A 19904-nucleotide genomic window follows, 5' to 3' on the forward strand; every position below is an offset into this window, starting at 1 on the left:
ACGGCATCGCAAGCTTGCAGAACTTGTAAGATTAGCTATGGCAGACATACCTGACTTGCTCTCCAAGATTCCAAAATCCAAAGAATACTTGACCACATGGTAATTGTTCCAAACATAAAGTAAATTGTCCCGAGGATTGTAATCCACAGCAGCAATGTATTGATATGAGTTGGGGAATGGAATATCAACATAATCATCACTATTCTGGTCAGTATTATATATGTAATCAATCTTATTCCCAGTGGCTTCATTATCATCATCTTCATAAACCGATTTTACCACATACAATATCCCACAAATCATGAAGGCGTTTGATGCGGAGCGTTTATCATAGGCTGTATCCCACGTTCCTTCAATCCGCAGGGTATAAGGATTAAGTTGGCTAATCACTATTCTGCCATTATTTTGTTCTGTTGCATAAATGACCCAGAGTCCATTTTCATCAACTGCCAGATCAATATCTGATTTGCCCCCCCATCTATAAGGAGACGTGTCATGATAATTAGCACTGGCTATAATAGCCTCTCCACTTTTAATTCTTGTCCTAAGGTCAAACTTGACAATATTTCGGGTACGTTCCTTATTAAAAAAGAGTGCTCCATCATAAACGACAAAGCCTGTACCATCTACTCTATGAGGAAGCTTGTAAGTTGTAGTTGGTCGTCCAGCAATGAAGTCGTCTTTGGAAGAGTACTCAGTTAAAGTGTCAGTTCTATATGGAGTCCATGGCATATAATATATTTTATCAGATGCCTGCAAGGGATCTTTACACCATGCTCCTGATTGATGATCAGATTCAAACAAGTGTTCACTCTGATGCACTCCCATTAGCATTCCAGGACAAAGAAACACTGCAAGAAGACAAACATTTTATTAACAGGCAGTAAATGCAGTTAGGTATAAATATAGACGAACACTCCTGCATAATAGTAGAAACGTAGGAACAAAAAGAATCAAAAAGTATCCATTGCGACAGTTAAGCTGCAAAGTGACATAAAGTGACGGCATGTGGAAGCTTTGCCCAAATTTGTCATTCTTTTGGTCATCTATTCTCTCGAGTACCTAAAAGGCTAAAAGCTATACACTTATCTAACTGCCCATTGAGGAATCTCCAACACAAATTATAAAGGAAATGCACTTAAAAATAAACAACTTTGGACAGGTCAGTGACACATCAAAAGTTTTGATCAGCGGGGCTCTGGGTGCCAAGACCCCTGCTGATTGCGTAAAGTAAGGTGCTGAAGCATTCACTTCAGCACGGTGTCCCTTCCGCTTTCATTGTTCCCTATCAGCTCTACTTGGCAGCTAAAGGCAGACACATAGATGTCTATAGAAGTCTATGCATCCATCTTCAGATGTCTAGAGAAACCGACAGGCAATGATGCCAGCCAAAGCGGCACAGCGCTTGGGTGAGCACTGCAACCCCCTAATTTCAGCAATCAGCAGGGTCTGATCAAAGTTTTTGACATGTGGCTCTAACAAGTTAAAAAAAAGTTTTAAAGTCCAATTACTCTTTAAAAGCAATTAACCACAATCTTCTTGTCCCCATGAATATTCAGTCTAAATATAAACACAAAGTTGTATATGAAGGTAAGATTAATGGCCAACCACAGCTTCTCCTAGTTATAAAGGATGTCTGAGAAGTAAGGTATGCTTTAAGAACTGTCGATATTCAAAACAGGGTCAAGAAGTGATTCTGGAAACTACAGGCCGGTAAGTCTGACTTCTATTGTGGGTAAAATGTTTGAGGGGTTTCTACAAGATGCCATCCTGGAGGGCCTCAAGGAAAATAACTGTATAACTCCATATCAGCACGTGTTTGTGAGAGATCGCTCCTGTCACACCAACCTGATCAGCTTCTACGAGGAGGTAAGCTCTAGACTGGAACAGGAAGAGTCACTGGATCTTGTGTATCTGGACTTTTCCAAAACATTTGATCCTGTGCTGCATAAAGGGTTGGTATATAAGATGAGAATGCTTTGTTTGGGGGAGAATGTATGTAAGTGGGTAAGTAACTGGCTCAGTGATAGAAAGTAGAGGGGCTTATAAATTGTACATACTCTGATTTGGTCACCGTTACTAGTGGAGTACTATAGGGGGCAGTATTGGAGGGGATGGTAATAGTGTAGCATGTCTCCATTGAAAGTATGGGTTGGCCGGGCTCTCCTACAAGTAACACCCAGGTCACGTCAAAAACTGACAAAAGCTCCCAATTGGTGTAGACATACTACACTAGTACCGTTCAGTACTAGTAGATGGCTCCCAGCCCTCCTCCTCATCCCGACCAATGCCGGAGTGTAAGCTCTCCACATCCCGACTGGTGCCGTAGTTTCAGCCCTCCACATCCTGACCAGTGCTGGTCAAGAGGAGTGTCTGGAGGGAGCTTTCTAGCTGCCGTCATGCCGGAGCTGAGTGTCAGCCCTGTGCCAGAGTGTTAGTGCTTCGGTCCGGCACTGGTCGAGAAGAGAGTCCGGGAGTTTCCTGGTTATAGTCATGCCAGAGTTGGGAGCTGACTACTATTACTGAGCGATACTAGTGTAGTATATCTCCGCCAATGGGGAGCTTTTGCCAGCTTGGTGTGTGACCTGGGTGTTACCAGTAGGTTAGTCCGGCCAAGCAATACTACATACTACACTAATACCGGAGGGGTCACTGTTACTAGTGGCGTATCACAGGGGGCAGTATTGGGCCCTATTCTTGTTTATATATTTATTCACAGTCTCGTAGATGGATTATACAGTAAAATACCAATATTTGCAATATAAACTGAAGGCTTGGGCAGAAAGGTGGTAAATGAGGTGTAACACTGATACATATAAGGTTCTGCACACAGGCAGGAAATACATGTCACCATTACACACTAAATGGGAAACCACTGGGGACACCAACATGGAGAAGGACTTGGAGGTTTTAGTTAACCGTAAGCTTAACTGGAGGAACCAGTGTCAGACAGCTGCTGCCAAGGCAAATAGGATCATGGGGTGCATATGAAGAGGTCTAGGGGCGCATGATGAGAACATTGTTCTTCCTCTTTACAAGTCACTGATCAGACCACACATGGAATATTGTGGATAGTTTGGGGCTCCGGTACTCCAGAAGGACATATCAGAGCTTGAGCAGGTACAAAGACAGGCAACTAAAGTAATAAAAAGAATAGACGGACTACAAGACTCAGAGGGGTTATCAAAATTGTGGTTATTTAGTTTAGAAAAAAGATGGCTGATAGGTGACCTAATAACTATGTATAATATATCAGGGTCAGCACAGAGATCCTCTCATCATCTATTATACCCAGGACTGTAACAAGGGGGCGCTCTAATAACTATGTATAGATAGATCAGGGGGCAGTACAGAGATCTCTCCCATCTATTATACCCAGGACTGTAACAAGGGGGCGCTCTAATAACTATGTATAGATATCAGGGGTCAGTACAGAGATCTCTCCATCATCTATTATACCTAGGACTGTAACAAGGGGGCGCTCTAATAACTATGTATAGATATATCAGGGGTCACCACAGAGATCCTCTCATCATCTATTATACCCAGGACTGTAACAAGGGGGCGCTCTAATAACTATGTATAGATATATGTGGGACAGTACAGAGATCTCTCCCACCATCTATTATACCCAGGACTGTAACAAGGGGGCGCTCTACTAACTATGTATAGATATATCAGGGGTCAGTACAGAGATCTCTCCCATCATCTATTATACCCAGGACTGTAACAAGGGGGCGCTCTAATAACTATGTATAATATATCAGCGGTCAGTACAAAGATCTCTCCCATCATCTATTATACCCAGGACTGTAACAATAACTATGTATAGATATATCAGGGGTCAGTACAGAGATCTCTCCCATCATCTATTATACCCAGGACTGTAACAAGGGGGCGCTCTAATAACTATGTATAGATATATCAGGGGTCAGTACAGAGATCTCTCCCATCATCTATTATACCCAGGACTGTAACAAGGGGGCGCTCTAATAACTATGTATAGATATATCAGGGGTCAGTACAGAGATCTCTCCCATCATCTATTATACCCAGGACTGTAACAAGGGGGCGCTCTAATAACTATGTATAATATAATAGGGGTCAGTACAGAGATCTCTACAACATCTATTATACCCAGGACTGTAACAAGGGGGCGCTCTACTAACTACGTATAAATATGTCAGGGGCCATTACAGAGATCTCTCCCATCATCTATTATACCCAGGACTGTAACAAGGGGGCGCTCTAATAACTATGTATAGATATATCAGGGGTCAGTACAGAGATCTCTCCCATCATCTATTATACCCAGGACTGTAACAAGGGGGCGCTCTAATAACTAAGTATAGTGTAGTGAAGTAAGGGGTAAAGTCCTGGTTGGTGTGTATATACCACGGAGATTACTAAACTCCAGGATATAACTCCGTGGTTTGCATGAGGCAGGGGCTGTCCGGGTCACACGTATATTCCAGTCGAGGAAGTACCTGAACCTGGAACACAGCTGAAACATAATTAAAAAAGGAGCAGGAAAAGCTCAGTAAGAGAGAGATTGTGGCAGAGTGTGTTCAGCCGGACCAGAGAGAGGACAGACTGTGTGCAGAGTCCCTGGAAAGCGAAGAGAACCTGAAGAGCTGAAGGAAGCAAAACCCTGAGGAAAGGGATGGGAGAGAATCCCTGCATCAGATTACAAAGACTGTTATTTTGTGTGCCTTATGGACATTATATGGCTGGAGAAAGCCGGTGTTTGTTTATGACTGAGAGTTTGGCAATAAACCCCCCTGCTTTACCATCACCGACCTCTGCTGCCACCGGACTGCCTGCAGTGGAAACAGCCCTGTTGTGGATCCTGCTTACACTATGTATTGATATATCAGGGCAAAGTACAGAGATCTCTGCCATCATCTATTATACCCAGGACTGTAACAAGGGGGCGCTCGAATAACTATGTATAATATATCAGGGGTCAGTACAGAGATCTCTGCCATCATCTATTATACCCAGGACTGTAACAAGGGGGCGCTCTAATAACTATGTATAATATATCGGGTCAGTACAGAGATCTCTCCCATCATCTATTACACCCAGGACTGTAACAAGGGGGCGCTCTAATAACTATGTATAGATATATCAGGGGTCAGTACAGAGATCTCTCCCATCATCTATTATACCCAGGACTGTAACAAGGGGGCGCTCTAATAACTATGTATAGATATATCAGGGGTCAGTACAGAGATCTCTTCCATCATCTATTATACCCAGGACTGTAACAAGGGGGCGGTCTAATAACTATGTATAGATATATCAGGGGTCAGTACAGAGATCTCTCCCATCATCTATTATATCCAGGACTGTAACAAGGGGGCGCTCTAATAACTATGTATAGATATATCAGGGCTCAGTACAGAGATCTCTCCCATCATCTATTATACCCAGGACTGTAACAAGGGGGCGCTCTAATAACTATGTATAATATATCAGGGTCAGAACAGAGATCTCTCCCTTCATCTACTACACCCAGGACTGTAACAAGGGGGCGCTCTAATAACTATGTATAATATATCAGGGGTCAGTACAGAGATCTCTCCCATCATCTATTATACCCCGGACTGTAACAAGGGGGCGCTCTAATAACTATGTATAGATATATCAGGGGTCAGTACAGAGATCTCTCCCATCGTCTATTATATCCAGGACTGTAACAAGGGGGCGCTCTAATAACTATGTATAGATATATCAGGGGTCAGTACAGAGATCTCTCCCATCATCTATTATACCCAGGACTGTAACAAGGGGGCGCTCTAATAACTATGTATAATATAATAGGGGTCAGTACAGAGATCTCTACAACATCTATTATACCCAGGACTGTAACAAGGTGGTGCTCTACTAACTACGTATAAATATATCAGGGGCCATTACAGAGATCTCTCCCATCATCTATTATACCCCGGACTGTAACAAGGGGGCGCTCTAATAACTATGTATAGATATATCAGGGGTCAGTACAGAGATCTCTCCCATCGTCTATTATATCCAGGACTGTAACAAGGGGGCGCTCTAATAACTATGTATAGATATATCAGGGCTCAGTACAGAGATCTCTCCCATCATCTATTATACCCAGGACTGTAACAAGGGGGCGCTCTAATAACTATGTATAATATATCAGGGTCAGAACAGAGATCTCTCCCTTCATCTACTACACCCAGGACTGTAACAAGGGGGCGCTCTAATAACTATGTATAATATATCAGGGGTCAGTACAGAGATCTCTCCCATCATCTATTATACCCAGGACTGTAACAAGGGGGCGCTCTAATAACTATGTATAATATAATAGGGGTCAGTACAGAGATCTCTACAACATCTATTATACCCAGGACTGTAACAAGGGAGCGCTCTAATAACTATGTATAATATATCGGGGGTCAGTACAGAGATCTCTACCATCATCTATTATATCCAGGACTGTAACAAGGGGGCGCTCTAATAACTATGTATAATATATCAGGGTCAGTACTGAGATCTCTGCCATCATCTATTATACCCAGGACTGTAACAAGGGGACGCTCTAATAACTATGTATAGATATATCAGGGGTCAGTACAGAGATCTCTCCCATCATCTATTATACCCAGGACTGTAACAAGGGGGCGCTCTAATAACTATGTATAATATATCGGGGAACAGTACAGAGATCTCTCCATCTCCATCATTAGGCTTGATATCTGTCAACAACACCTGAAGCTTGGCCTGATTTACAACTCCAGTGGATCCTCTCTCATGCTCTTCAGCGTGCAGTGCCTGGCAGAGGACTAGTCCAGTGGATCCTCTCTCGTGCTCTTCAGCGCGCGGTGCCTGGCAGAAGACAACTCCAGTGGATCCTGTCTCGTGCACCGCAGTGCGAGTTGCCTGGCAGATGAAAACTCCAGTGGATGCTCTCTTCTGCTCTGCAGCATGTGGTGCCTGACAGGGGACAACTCCAGTGGATCCTCTCTCATGCTCTTCAGCGCGCAGTGCCTGGCAGAGGACAACTCCAGTGGATCCTCTTTCATGTTCTAAAGTGCACGGTGCCTGACAGAGGACAACTCCAGTGGATCCTCTCTCGTGCTCCGCAGTGTGAGGTGCCTGGCAGACAACAACTCCAGTGGATCCTCTCTCATGCTCTGCAGTGCACGGTGCCTGGCAGAGGACAAGTCCAGTGGATCCTCTCTCGTGCTCTGCAGTTCACGGTGCCTAGCAGAAGACAACTACAGTGGACCCTCTCTCGTGTTCCGCAGCGCGCGGTGCCTGGCAGAGGACAACTCCAGTGGATCCTCTCTGATGCTCTTTAGCGCGCGGTGCCTGGCAGAGGACAACTCCAGTGGATCCTCTCTCGTGCTCCGAAGTGTGAGGTGCCTGGCAGACAACAACTCCAGTGGATCCTCTCTCATGCTCTGCAGTGCGCGGTGCCTGGCAGAGGACAAGTCCAGTGGATCCTCTCTCGTGCTCTGCAGTTCACGGTGCCTAGCAGAAGACAACTACAGTGGACCCTCTCTCGTGTTCCGCAGCGCGCGGTGCCTGGCAGAGGACAACTCCAGTGGATCCTCTCTGATGCTCTTTAGCGCGCGGTGCCTGGCAGAGGACAACTCCAGTGGATCCTCCTTCATCCTCTGCAACTATTTTGTTTTTCTGTTGATGGTGCTATGTGAGGACTAATTTTCTTGCAGGATGACTTGTGGTTTCTATTACCACCATTTGGGAGTGCGTACTGTGATGAAATGATACTGATAGATCATCACCCATCTTGGATGTCAATCCGCCACCTTTCTTGTCTGAGAAAAGTTGAATGGATCTAGACAGTTGTTTAAGTGTATTCAAATACGCAAAGCTCATCAATATTCATTCAACTGCCATACACTTGTGTAGGAGAGCGGTCTTTGATCCAATTTGCTCCTCTTGGGACCAGCAAGAAAGCCCTTTGTTGTAGTGATAATGAAATTAGCAATTTGCAGGAGTTCCATTGTCTCCTTGCCCTCCAGTATGCATCCCCCAGACTTGCTATCTGCAATTTCCCACCACTGAGATGGGACAAAGAAAAAATAAAAGTGAAGATTATGGGCCATTAGAAGGTTCCAGGTCAACAACAAATATATTTTTGAATATGTGAGTGTGCCATGGATGCAGTGCATTCACTCCCGAACCCTGGAAGCCAGAGAATTGCATGCCTGTGAAGCTAATCATCTATCACATATTATGTTTGGTATCCACTTGTAGCTAAATTCATGATATGAAACAAAGCTTCCCTATTAGAGGGTCTCTGAGGGAAATATGGCCGAAATGTTAGACTGGGTTTCCATCTGGAAGATCTATGCATCTACTAAGCCATCTGCTGGTGATGTCATCAGGAGGACGGCGGAGATGGGACCCAGAGTAAATTTAAGGCTGGCTTCACACGTGGTTGAATTCCCATGCAAATCTCACGAAATGACTGCAGCAGTACCGCACCGCAATTCCGCGAGATTTCTGCAGCAGAGATGCAGCTTCAAAAGGTTTTGAAGTGGGTTCACCGCCTGTATTCTGCTGTGGCCATCTCTCCCTATAGAGATGAGAGCCGGCAGTGGAAACGGCAACACAATTGACATGCCGCGCCTTTGAATTCCACGACGCATGTCAGTTTAAGCACGGCTTGACTGCAACGGATCAGCCGCAGCGCGTGGACATCATTTTTGCCAATCTCATCCGCTTTGCTTCTTGATCCCAGGATTAATATTGCAGGCAGATTTTCTGTGCAGAAAGCGTCAATTCTGCCCCGTGTGAACCCAGCCTAAAACTAAAGAGGGCTCCCCCCATTGTCAGACCCAGGAGAGCCTTCTCCATGCAGGCTGTCCATCTTCCCATGCATTACTCACCCCAGGACTATTTTCTGCTATTTTCTACTATTTACTTCCTTTTATTTTCCTCCTATTTGTGGATTTGCATGTTCCTCACCCTATGAATATCTGTAGATTTTTACCTAAGTGCTGCTAACTCTTTTTAGAATAAGTTTTAACACTTATTTAGCCGTTTCCTTGAATATTTTAAGGGATCCATAACCTCGAAGTGTGTTGGCTAGTGGAAACCGATGTGGTTGACCTGCCTGTCCGACACAGTCAGTGGTGGCAGTGAAGTGTGTTGGGACTTGCTAGGCCATGCAGGGTGCTATTCTGGCTCCAGTTTGCATGAGTGCAGGAGCCAGGAAGCTGGAAATAAGCCCTCATGTCCACGAGCGGGTCAGATACTGCATGCGGGAGCCCGCAGCGGAAACCAACCCTGCCCACGGCCGAGGATACTGTTTAGATTTTTTATTTTGAATATATGAAAAGGGTTTATCTAACTTTTAACCTTTTTTAAAAATAAAAAACACTTTTCACTTTTTCTTTTTGTCCCCTAAGGAAACTTGAACTTGTAATCATTTGATCGCTCATAGAGTCTAACTCAGTACCATAAGACTGTTTTCTGACAGGCAGTCTATCAAGATGTGCAATAAATTGTGGTAGCCCTGGGGCATTCAAAAGACCCCAAGCTACCATAACAACCAAACGGCACCTCATAATCTCATTGCAAGTGGGCTATTCGAGATCCCTAAACACTAATTGGGGAATGTAAATGCTGCTGTCAGAAATGACTAGTTCTGTGAGTATTATTCACATTCTACTGCAGGTGTAGGTTATTACCAGTCTTGTGAGTATAATTCACAGTCTACCGCTGGTACAGGTTACCAGCTGATTTACCCGGCTCCTCTCGAGTTAATTTGGTAAAGGTGTTAACCTGCTGTCCGCACAGAAAATTTTCATGAAGTCATGGTTACTTCAGAGGAACCGAGGAATAAAATTTGTATACACAGAGGAGCGTTAGATTCTCCTCAGACTGCATGTACCAATGTCCCTCTGCGGAATGCGCCCCCCCCCACTCTCCTCACTTTTTACCCTTAAAGGTAACGCCCATTTTATTTAAATTTAAACCCAGACTGGTGGTTGCAGCCCTTTCTTAGCATTGATTAATCGAGTAGTGACTTCTTGACTTATCCTATGTAAGACCCAAAGAATGCTCGTGCCAAACTTCTTGTTTGAACGACACCAGGAAGTTAGAGAATTAGATTTGGTACATTACACAAGGGTGCCAATACTTTTGCACTTAGCATTGAATAATCAAGTTGTGACCCATTTAATTTTCCTATTTAGGACCTAAAGAATACTTGTGCCAAATTTCATGTTTGTACGACCCTGGAAAGTTAAAGAATAAGGTTAGGTACAAAACACAGGGGTGCCAATACTTTTGCACTTAGCATTAAAAAAACAAGTTGTGACCCCCTTACTTTTCCTACTTAAGACCTAAAGAAATTCTCCTGCCAAATTTCATGTTTGTACGACACTGGGAAGTTAGACAATTAGATTAGAAACATTACAAAGGGGTGCCAATACTTTTGCACTTAGCATTCAAAAATCGAGTTGTGACCCCTTTATGTTTTCTAGTTAGGACCTAAAGAATGCTCCTGCCAAATGTAATGCTTGCATGGGACTGGGAAGTTAGAGAATTAGTGGCGAGTCAGTGAGTGAGGGCTGATTACCATTCTTGTGAGTATAATTCACACTATGTGGCTGGTGTAGGTTAATAGAAGTCTTCTGAGTATAATTGACTGACTACCGCTAGTGTAGGTCATTAGCAATGCTGTGGATATAATTCACGGTCTGCTGCTTGTATGCCCTGATATATATATACACACTGGGCTTGTGTGCTCTATTTTTAAATGTTACCAATAAAGTTTGGTTATATTTACTTTTTCTCAGTGAATATACCCATTCTGAGACCTATAACTTTTTGATTTTTCCGCGGACGGGGCCGTGTGATAGTTTGTTTTTTGCAGAGCAGCCTATAGTTTTTAGTGGTTCCATTGTTGGGTACATACAAATTTTTGATCACTTTTATTTCCCTTTTGAGAGCGAAGGGGTGCTCCAAAAATTGAACTCTGGCATTGTTATACTTTTAACAACATTTACTGTCCCCTGTAAATAATGTGATAGTTTAGACATGTTTTTTTTGCTTTGATTTTTATATGACCCGCTGCCTAAACCATCGGTGTTGATTGCGCTGTGACTTGTGCATTTTGTCTATTTCCTGTCTGCATTGGTACGTTTTACTGGCTAAATGAAACTTTACTTTTAGTCCTTTCTGCCATCCACCTCCCCAAATAGCATCTTTCACCCATTTTTGTTGAGATGCTTGCCTTATCTAAGGAGAGAAATAACCCCCCCTTCTTTTGGTCAGTAGGTTTGCAATGCTAAACTCAGCTGGCTAGTCAATTGGAACTTGATTAGCTACTCCCATTTGTTTCCTAGTTGTACCTTAACTTTCATTATAAAATCAATGTAAGCATGTATGCCACGCGAGTGGCTGCCTAGCGAATTTGAGCTGTATAAAGTGTGGCTGGAATCAAGTGTGATGCAGTTTGACCATGGCAGTTCAACAGGGTAGGAGACAGGTAGACCACAAACTCTGCCTCAATGCCTTACACTTCTCAGCTATCACTAATGCTGTCACCTTGGTTCTCATCCTTGCTCTCAGTTTCAGACCCTCTTTCCAACGCCCACCTCTGGGACACTTTATTCACATCAGCCCCTCTCTCCTGTCTCCACCTATGCACAGCTCACATGCACTTTAATTTCTTACTAAGCCTCAAACCCCCTAACACCACTAACAAACATAAAAGTCGCCCTCATAAATCTTCTAACCATCTGCTCACCCTCGCTATTTTGCTGCTACTAGCAGCTGGGAATATCTCTCGGAACCAGGGCCAACCCTCCACTGCTCCTAACTATTACCCCCCACCTGACTCATTTAGACACCCCTCAAGCCCAACTGCTAGCCCATGCAAACCCTCCCTTCACTCCTTTAAATGTGCGCTCTGGAACTGCCAGTCAGCATGTAATAAACTCCCCACAACTTTTTTACTTGTAAATCCCTAAATCTGCCCGCTCTCACAGAAACGTGGATACAGCAGTCTGGCACGCCCCCCCCCCCCCCCCTCCTGCTGCATTGTCTTACAATGGCCTGCAGTTCTCCCATACCCTGAGACCAGATGACAGGCGTGGTGGAGGAGTAGGTGCTCTTCTCTCCCCGAAATGTACCTACCAGGTCATCCCTCCCTGTACCCTCACTCACTTTCCCATCATTTGAGGAACATACGCTACGGCTTTTCTACTCACTGTCCATGCAAGTAGCAGTTATATATGGCCCCCTGGTCCTCACCACCTGTTTCTGGACCATTTTGCCACCTGGCTCCCCTACTTCCTATCCGGCAAAATTCCAACCCTCATCCTAGGTGATTTTAACATCCCCACCAATGACCTGTCTCCCCATCTGCCTCTCAGCTTCTATCACTCACCTCCTCCCTTGGTCTCACAACTCACTGCCTCTCCCACTCACAGGGATGGCAATACTCTGGATCTGGTCTTCCTCCATCCCTGCTCTGCTTCCCACTTCACTAACTCCCCTCTTCCGCTCTCGGACCATAACCTGCTCTCTTTTTCTGTCAAGCTCCCTAACATCTCTCCAGACCCTCTTACCTACCGTACTTACAGAAACCTTCAGACCATTCACACGCAGGACCTTGCCGAGTCCCTACAGTCCTCTCTGTCCCCTATCTCTCTCTTCTCCTGCCCCAAGCTGGCTGCCACACATTACCACATCACTCTCAAACATGCCCTGGATGAAGCGACTCCCCCCATGACCAAAGCCATCCGATGTACAACGCACCAACCCTGGCTCACGCCTCAAACGCGTTTAATCCAGTGGTGCTCGAGAAGTGCTGAACGGCTGTGGAGAAAGTCGCAAATGTCCACTGACTTTCTCCACTTCAAATTCATGCTCAGAACCTACAACCTCGCCCTCTCTCACTTCTCTCGTCTCCTCACTATCTCACAATCCTAAATGGCTCTTTGATACCTTTCACTCCCTTCTTCACCTCCTCTCTATCCCCCTGTAACGGATCTCAGTGCTGTAGAGCTGGCTGCTTACTTTAAAAAGAAAATTGATGACATCCGTCAGGAAATAACTTCCCAATCCCAGACTAGCCCTGACCCTAGTGTCACCAATACTGCATCTAGCTCCTGCTCACTGCCTGTATTCAGACAAATGACAGAGGAAGAAGTCTCTAAATTGCTTTCCTCTGCTCGCCCCACTACCTGTGCTAGCGACCCTCTCCCCTCACACCTCCTCCGATCCCTCTCCCCAGTGGTCATCTCCCATCTCACCACTATATTCAACCTCTCTCTGACCTCTGGCATCTTTCCCTCTTCTTTCAAACACGCCATCATATCCCCACCGCTAAAGAAGCCGACTCTGGACGCGACTGATGCTGCCAACTACCGACCCATCTCTTATCTCCCCTATTGGAATGCCTTGCTTACTCCCGCCTTATAACCTATTCATTCGAAAACTCTCTTCCGACGACACACGACAGAAACTGCCCTTACAAGGGTGTCAAATGACCTCCTGACAGCCAAATCGAGGGACGACTTCTCCCTACTGATCCTCCTCGACCTCTTCACAGCATTTACCACTGTTGACCACAAACTCCTCCTCAGTATGCTTCGCTCCATTGGCCTAAAGGACACTGCTCTCTCCTGGTTCTCCTCCTACCTATCTGACCGCTCTTTCAGTGTCTCCTTTGCTGGCTCTACCTCCTCTCCTCTTCCCCTTGCTGTTGGGGTCCCCCAGGGCTCGGTCCTCGGCCCTCTCCTTTTCGCCATCTACAAAGCCACTATTGGACAAACCATCAGCAGATTTGGCCTCCAATACCACCTGTATGCTGATGACATCCAGTTATACACCTCTTCCCGTGACATCTCTGCACCTTTCTTCTAAAACATCACTGACTGTCTGTCCGCTGTCTCTAACTCTATGTCCTCACTTTACCTAAAACTAAACCTCTCTAAAACTGACCTACTGGTGTTTCCGCCCTCCACTAACCGACCTCCTCCTGACATCTCCATCTCAGTGTGTGACGCCACCATAACTCCCAGACAGCATGCCCGCTGCCTTGGGGTCATATTCAACACCAATCTCCCCTTTACGCCCTACATCCAATATCTGGCCTCGACATGTCAGCTACGCCTCAAGAACATCGCAAGAATCCACTCTTCTCTCGCTGTGGACATGCTAAAAACGCCCACAACTCATTGCTGATCGGCTTTTCCTGCACCAGACTCTTCCCCCTCCAATCCATCCTGAATGCGGCAGCCAGGCTCATCTTCCTGTCCAGCCACTACTCAGATGCCTCTGCCCTGTGCCGGTCACGACACTGGCTGCCCGTTACATACAGAATTCAATTTAAACTTACTACCCTCATCCATAAAGCCCTCCACAGCACAGCGCCCCCCCCCCCCCCTATATTGCCTCCCTCCTCTCAATCCATCACCCAGCCTGGGCCCTCCACTCTGCTAATGAAACCAAACTAAGTGCCCTTCTAATTCGAACTTCTCATTCCCACCTCCAAAACTTCTCCATAGCAGCCCCGGTCCTCTGGAACGCACTACCAAAGGCTACCCGGGCAATCCCGGACTCGCAGAACTTCAGGCGTGCTCTAAAAATGCACCTCTTCAGGGTGGCATACCGCATCTCCTAAACCAAAGCCCTCTGTACCCCCCCTGATAACATGCTCCCTGACCTACTGACTGCAATCTCTGCCAGCTGCCACCAACTGCCCCCCTGCAATCATACCATTTCTGCCGTCACACGGCCAAATGTCTGACCATTGTCTATGTGTATAGGATCCCTCACTCTCCACCCCACCATACCGTGCACATCTCCAGCCCGCCATACCGTGCACATCTCCACCTCGCCATACCGTGCACATCTCCACCTCGCCACACCGTGCACATCTCCACCTCGCCACACCGTGCACATCTCCACCTCGCCACACCGTGCACATCTCCACCTCGCCACACCGTGCACATCTCCACCTCGCCACACCGTGCACATCTCCACCTCGCCATACCGTGCCCATCTCCAGCCCTTTACCTTCTGTATCCCCCCATTACTTGTAGTATGTAAGCTCGTTGGAGCAGGACCCGCACCCCTATTGTTTCCATCAGCTGATTACTATGTAACCGTGGTTCTGTAATGTTTGTATTGTCTTTCTGTATCCCCCCTGTCTATGTAAGCGCTGCGGGATATGTTGGGCTATACAAATAAAGAGTATTATTATTATTATTGTTTATACTGGGAAAATGTTTTTGCTTTTTTTACCTTTAATATTTTTTGTAATCCTTATAAAAATGGTGTTAAATTTATTTTTACTAATCTTAGTCCCCATAGAGGGATTAAAACAGTTCATAATGAGACTGTATCTGCTTTATGTAAGCCCTGGCCACCACACGAAACCTCACGTAACCCTTTAAGGAACTCCTTCTTGTTTCTCATTTTCATTTTTTTCTCCCCACTTTTAAAAAATCCTAACTCTTTTATTTCTCCATCGCCGTCGCTCTCTGAGGGCTTGGTGTTTTTTGCGGGATGAGTTGTATTTTCCAATTGTACTATATAATGTACTGCAATACTTTTATAAAAAGTCTTAGTGGAGTGAAGTGAAAAAAAAACTAAATTCCGCCATCTTTGGGTGCGACTTGTTTCCACTGCGTACACACTGCAACAGAAATGACCCGATAACGTTACTCTATGGTTCTGTACAAATACTATGACATCTAATTTATTTAGGTTTTTTTATGTACTACTTTTATTTTTTTCAAAGATATTACCTTTTTTAAAATTATTTTTTGCTGCCATCTTCTGACATCTATAACTTTTTTATTTTTTGGCTGCCATGTTTGTGCGATTGTGGGATGATTTTTACCATTCTGGAGTGCATAGGATGTTTTGATCGCTTTCTATTACATTTTTTCTTGGAGACGGAGTGACGTGTTTTGTTTTTTTTTCTCTGACGACATTCACTGTGTGCTGTAAATAATGTGTTACCTTGATAGACTGGACTTTTACAGCTGCAGCGATACTGTTAGAATTGTGCTGGCTGGGATCTGTTGTACCACATGGTTTCTAGCAGCACAGCCCTACAGGTGTAGAATGATTGAGCTGACTGGGTCTGGTGTTCTCCTGATAGCCGATCACCACCGGTCTAGCTACAGATAAATATCCTCTCTCTGTAAGAGGAAGCTGGTGTCCCTTCACTCTAGGGTTTGTTGGTTTTGCATCCCTGTACATGTGTTATGTGTGTGAACAGGGGCTAGTCCAATGTTTGTGCAGGTGGCCAGACATCAGGTGTGGATAGTATAAATAAGGGCTAGTCCAGTGTTTGTGCAGGTGGCCAGACATCAGGTGTGGATAGTATAAATAGGTGCTAGTCCAGTGTTTGTGCAGGTGGCCAGACATCAGGTGTGGATAGCCCTGTTCTGTGTATATGGTGTGAACAGCATCATGTTCTGTATGTCTGTGCAGTTGGCTAGACATGAGGAGTGAACTGTCCTGTTCTATGTGGTTGTGTGTCTGGCATGCTAACCCTAGTGTGTTGCTGTGTGATTTGTGTTCTGTGTTCCGGTCTGTTCTGGTTCTGTGTATTAACCCTTAAGAGACAGTCAGTGATGAGGTTCCAGCGCAGGGTCACCTTTATTGAGGCAATCACCTTGCTTATTAGGTAGGGTCCTGCCATTCTCCCTGCAGCTGGGGGTCAGTTGTCTTGCTAGTGTAGGGACCCGCAAGACAACCAGTAACCTTGATAGCGGCTTGCGGGCTTAAGTATTTTGGCCAACTTACGTACTTTTATAGCTCTAACATCTGCTTATGTGTACGGGTATGCATGGCGAGTCTGTGTCGTCAGTTGCTTCCTCTTCGCGACCTGGTCACGTTCGTGTGGGCCCGGTGTTTTTTTGCCCTCACGAAAGTAACAGATACCAAATATGCATTTTTGTTTTACTATTTAGATTCTTTCATTATAAAAGTTTTGAGTGTCCGAACGTGCCAAAAGGCAGATGTGCCTGGGATGGAGGGGGACACCATCCTGTAGTTTGCCACAGACAGCTGAGAGGCTAGGTTCATGCCTAACACCTATATACAGATAACACACGATCCCCCATTCACAATGGGTGGTAATCACACTTTATTTACTCTCCCTCCCTGCACAGCACAGTGACGTCTACACATGTCACACAGCATGTCTAACCCCATGCCTAAAATAGTCTCATCTCCCACAGAAGTCTATGGGTCTGCTCCTGCCCATTGTAATAGATAGTCATGTACAGGCAACAGAATAGACAAACTTCAATCAGAAAATAAAAAGAGATTAGAACAATTGAGATTAGATTAGAATTAATTGGTAAACAAGTGATACATTCTCGAATACATTTAGGCTTGTTACTCCTCACTAAATACTTCTGAAAACAGTCCAGAAAAGGAAGCCTAAAATGCACCAGATTTATTTATAGTGTGAGCCATTATATTGGTGTAAAGTTGGCCAGCCAAAAGGGGACATATGGAAGAGTGGTGCATCACGTGTCCAGAGGGATATGCCAGATACTGCATACCACATAGGCACCATGTGTGATCAGGCTCTGGTTCAGCCATCCTAATGTTAGGGCAGTAATAATAGATTTCCCCATCGGAATCAAAGCCATATTCGATTAATGTTGGAAACGTTTTTTGATGCCAGCATTCTTGTGGTCTCGAGGCTATTGTATATATTATATGTACCTACGGTCATTAGAAAAAGTAGGTTCACCCTCTCTAAATATTATGGTTTTACATATGAGGTCATAAAAAAAAAAAATAAATACAACCTTACCTGAACAACAACACATGATAAATAAGCAGTGACATGGTGTGATCTAAGAGAAACTAGGTCAAATGCAGAAGCAATGTGTGAAAAAGTAAGTGCACTCTATGAATTACTATCTTGTAGCAGCACCTTTAGCAGCACCAGCTTGAAGTCATTGTTTATTAACTCTTCTGTACAGCAATGCTTTATTCCATTGAGGTTTGAGGGGATTAGTTTATGCACAGCTCTCTTAAGGTATCGCCATAGCTAGAGATATGTTGGGGGGAGGGCTAGCTCGGGAAGTACTGCGGCAAATTCTGTAGCTTGAGGCTGTCTCTGATGGCCAAGGGACAGATACCAGATGGGAGCAATAAACACTTCCAACAAGCCGTACTTGTTCAGTCTGTTTGTAATGATAGTGTCATGAACCTGGACATTAAACATGCTGATACCTTTAGGCCGCTCTCACACATGCGTTCAGCTAAACGCTGCTCGGAACAATGATTTTGAACGCTAATCACAGCACTTTCTAACGCACCCCATCATTTTGATGGGTGATGGGGTGTTAAAAAATGCGAAAATGCTGAAAAATAGAACAGACCGCTTAAAAATCACGTGCGTTACAAACACCGTCTTCTCAGGTCTGAGAAGTTCCATTTAATTCAATGGAGCATTGTACCACGGCTAGCTCGGCGCTTGGGATGCCGCGCTAATCATGGTAAAAAGCGATGTGTGCGAGAGTGACCTTAGAGTCTGAGATGTCGCTCTTGGATTTTCATGGCGTTTCTCTGAGCATTGCATGGTCTGACTTTGGGGTGAATTTGCTGGGGCGACCACCCCTGGGAAGTTTGTCAACTGTCTTGAATGTTTTCCACTTGTGAATGATCTTTCTCACTGTGGAATAACCCTTACGAAATTGTTGGGCAGCAACAATTGCTTCCACTAAAGGCCCATTTACACGGAGTGAGGATTGTTCAAGAATCACTCAAACGGCAGTTTGAGTGACAGTTTTGAGCGATCATCTTTGCATAACTCTTAAGTAGCTAATTAGCTACTTAAAGAGTTAAATGCAGGCGGAGCGGACACAGCTGATAACTCCCAGAACAGCAGCTGTTTTATATATGCAAACAGCTGCTTTGTTCTCGTAGTTATCAGCAGTGTCCCGCTGAGCTGATAGCTTCGAGAAACAGCAGGAGCGCTGACAGCTGCTTTGTTCTCAGCACTTTCAGCTGGTATCCTGCTGAGAAGTCCCAGCAGAATACTAGCTGAAAGAATGCTCTCAGCGCCGCCTGCTGAGCCAATCAGTGTGTGGCACTGATAACAGTTATCGGTAATTTTAGCTTGCTAGAAATCACCGATGAAGGAACAGTGCACGATGGCCGCACATTTAGACAATGATTATCGCTCAAAAGATGGCTTTTGAGTGAAGTTTGAGCCATGATTGTATCTAAATGGGCCTTAAGATTTATGCTCAAGTCTTTCCTCCTTTGCATTCTGTTGCCTGAATGCTACAGACCAGCAAATTGCCAAACTTCACTTTTATAGAGATGGTCACACTTGCTTATAATCAATTAATTAAGGGCGTCTGATTAGCAGCACCTGGCTGTTACCCTCTATTCTTATAAATTCTTTATTTCTAAATGTGTTTCTCTTTTTTATTCCCCAACACATCATTGATAACATTGTTAGGTCATGTAAGAGTAATAACCAAACAGAACAAAACAAAATAACGATATGTCACATAAAACGACTCTCCTTAACAGGCTCACCAATCTCTGAACCTTATAACCAACCAAGTGGAGAATAAAACAATGCGGGGAGGATGTAATCCCTCGATGGGGACCTGTAGTTCATCCCTTCAAATAATGAAATGTGGACCCCGATAGGAGAAATCCAGGCTCCATTCCAATACTTCCAACCTGTAGTTGGCTTCTACCTATCTAAGAACCAGAACCTTTCCCTCCTGCAGGACAACTGAACTTCTTCTACAAGTAACTAGATGGGGAAGGGAAACCAAAAAGATCTAAAAGAAAGGAGAGCTGGGGAAAGAGAGAGAGAGAGAACACAAAAGGAGGGGGTGAGGGAGTTAGTGGAGGGGAGGAGGCCCCCACCCAATGTAGGG

General features: G+C 44.9%; 1 protein-coding gene across 1 annotated transcript in view; it reads right to left on the reverse strand.

The window, feature by feature from the left end:
• The window catches only part of ADGRL3 (adhesion G protein-coupled receptor L3), a 604084-nt gene that overhangs the window by 347107 nt on the left and 237073 nt on the right, over positions 1-19904 (reverse strand). The window contains exon 7 of the mRNA XM_066574505.1: positions 51-851. Coding sequence (XP_066430602.1) covers positions 51-851 — 801 coding nt within the window. The remainder of the gene's footprint in view (positions 1-50; positions 852-19904) is intronic.

This window comes from Eleutherodactylus coqui, chromosome 7 (assembly GCF_035609145.1).
Source record: "Eleutherodactylus coqui strain aEleCoq1 chromosome 7, aEleCoq1.hap1, whole genome shotgun sequence".
Taxonomy (NCBI): domain Eukaryota; kingdom Metazoa; phylum Chordata; class Amphibia; order Anura; family Eleutherodactylidae; genus Eleutherodactylus; species Eleutherodactylus coqui.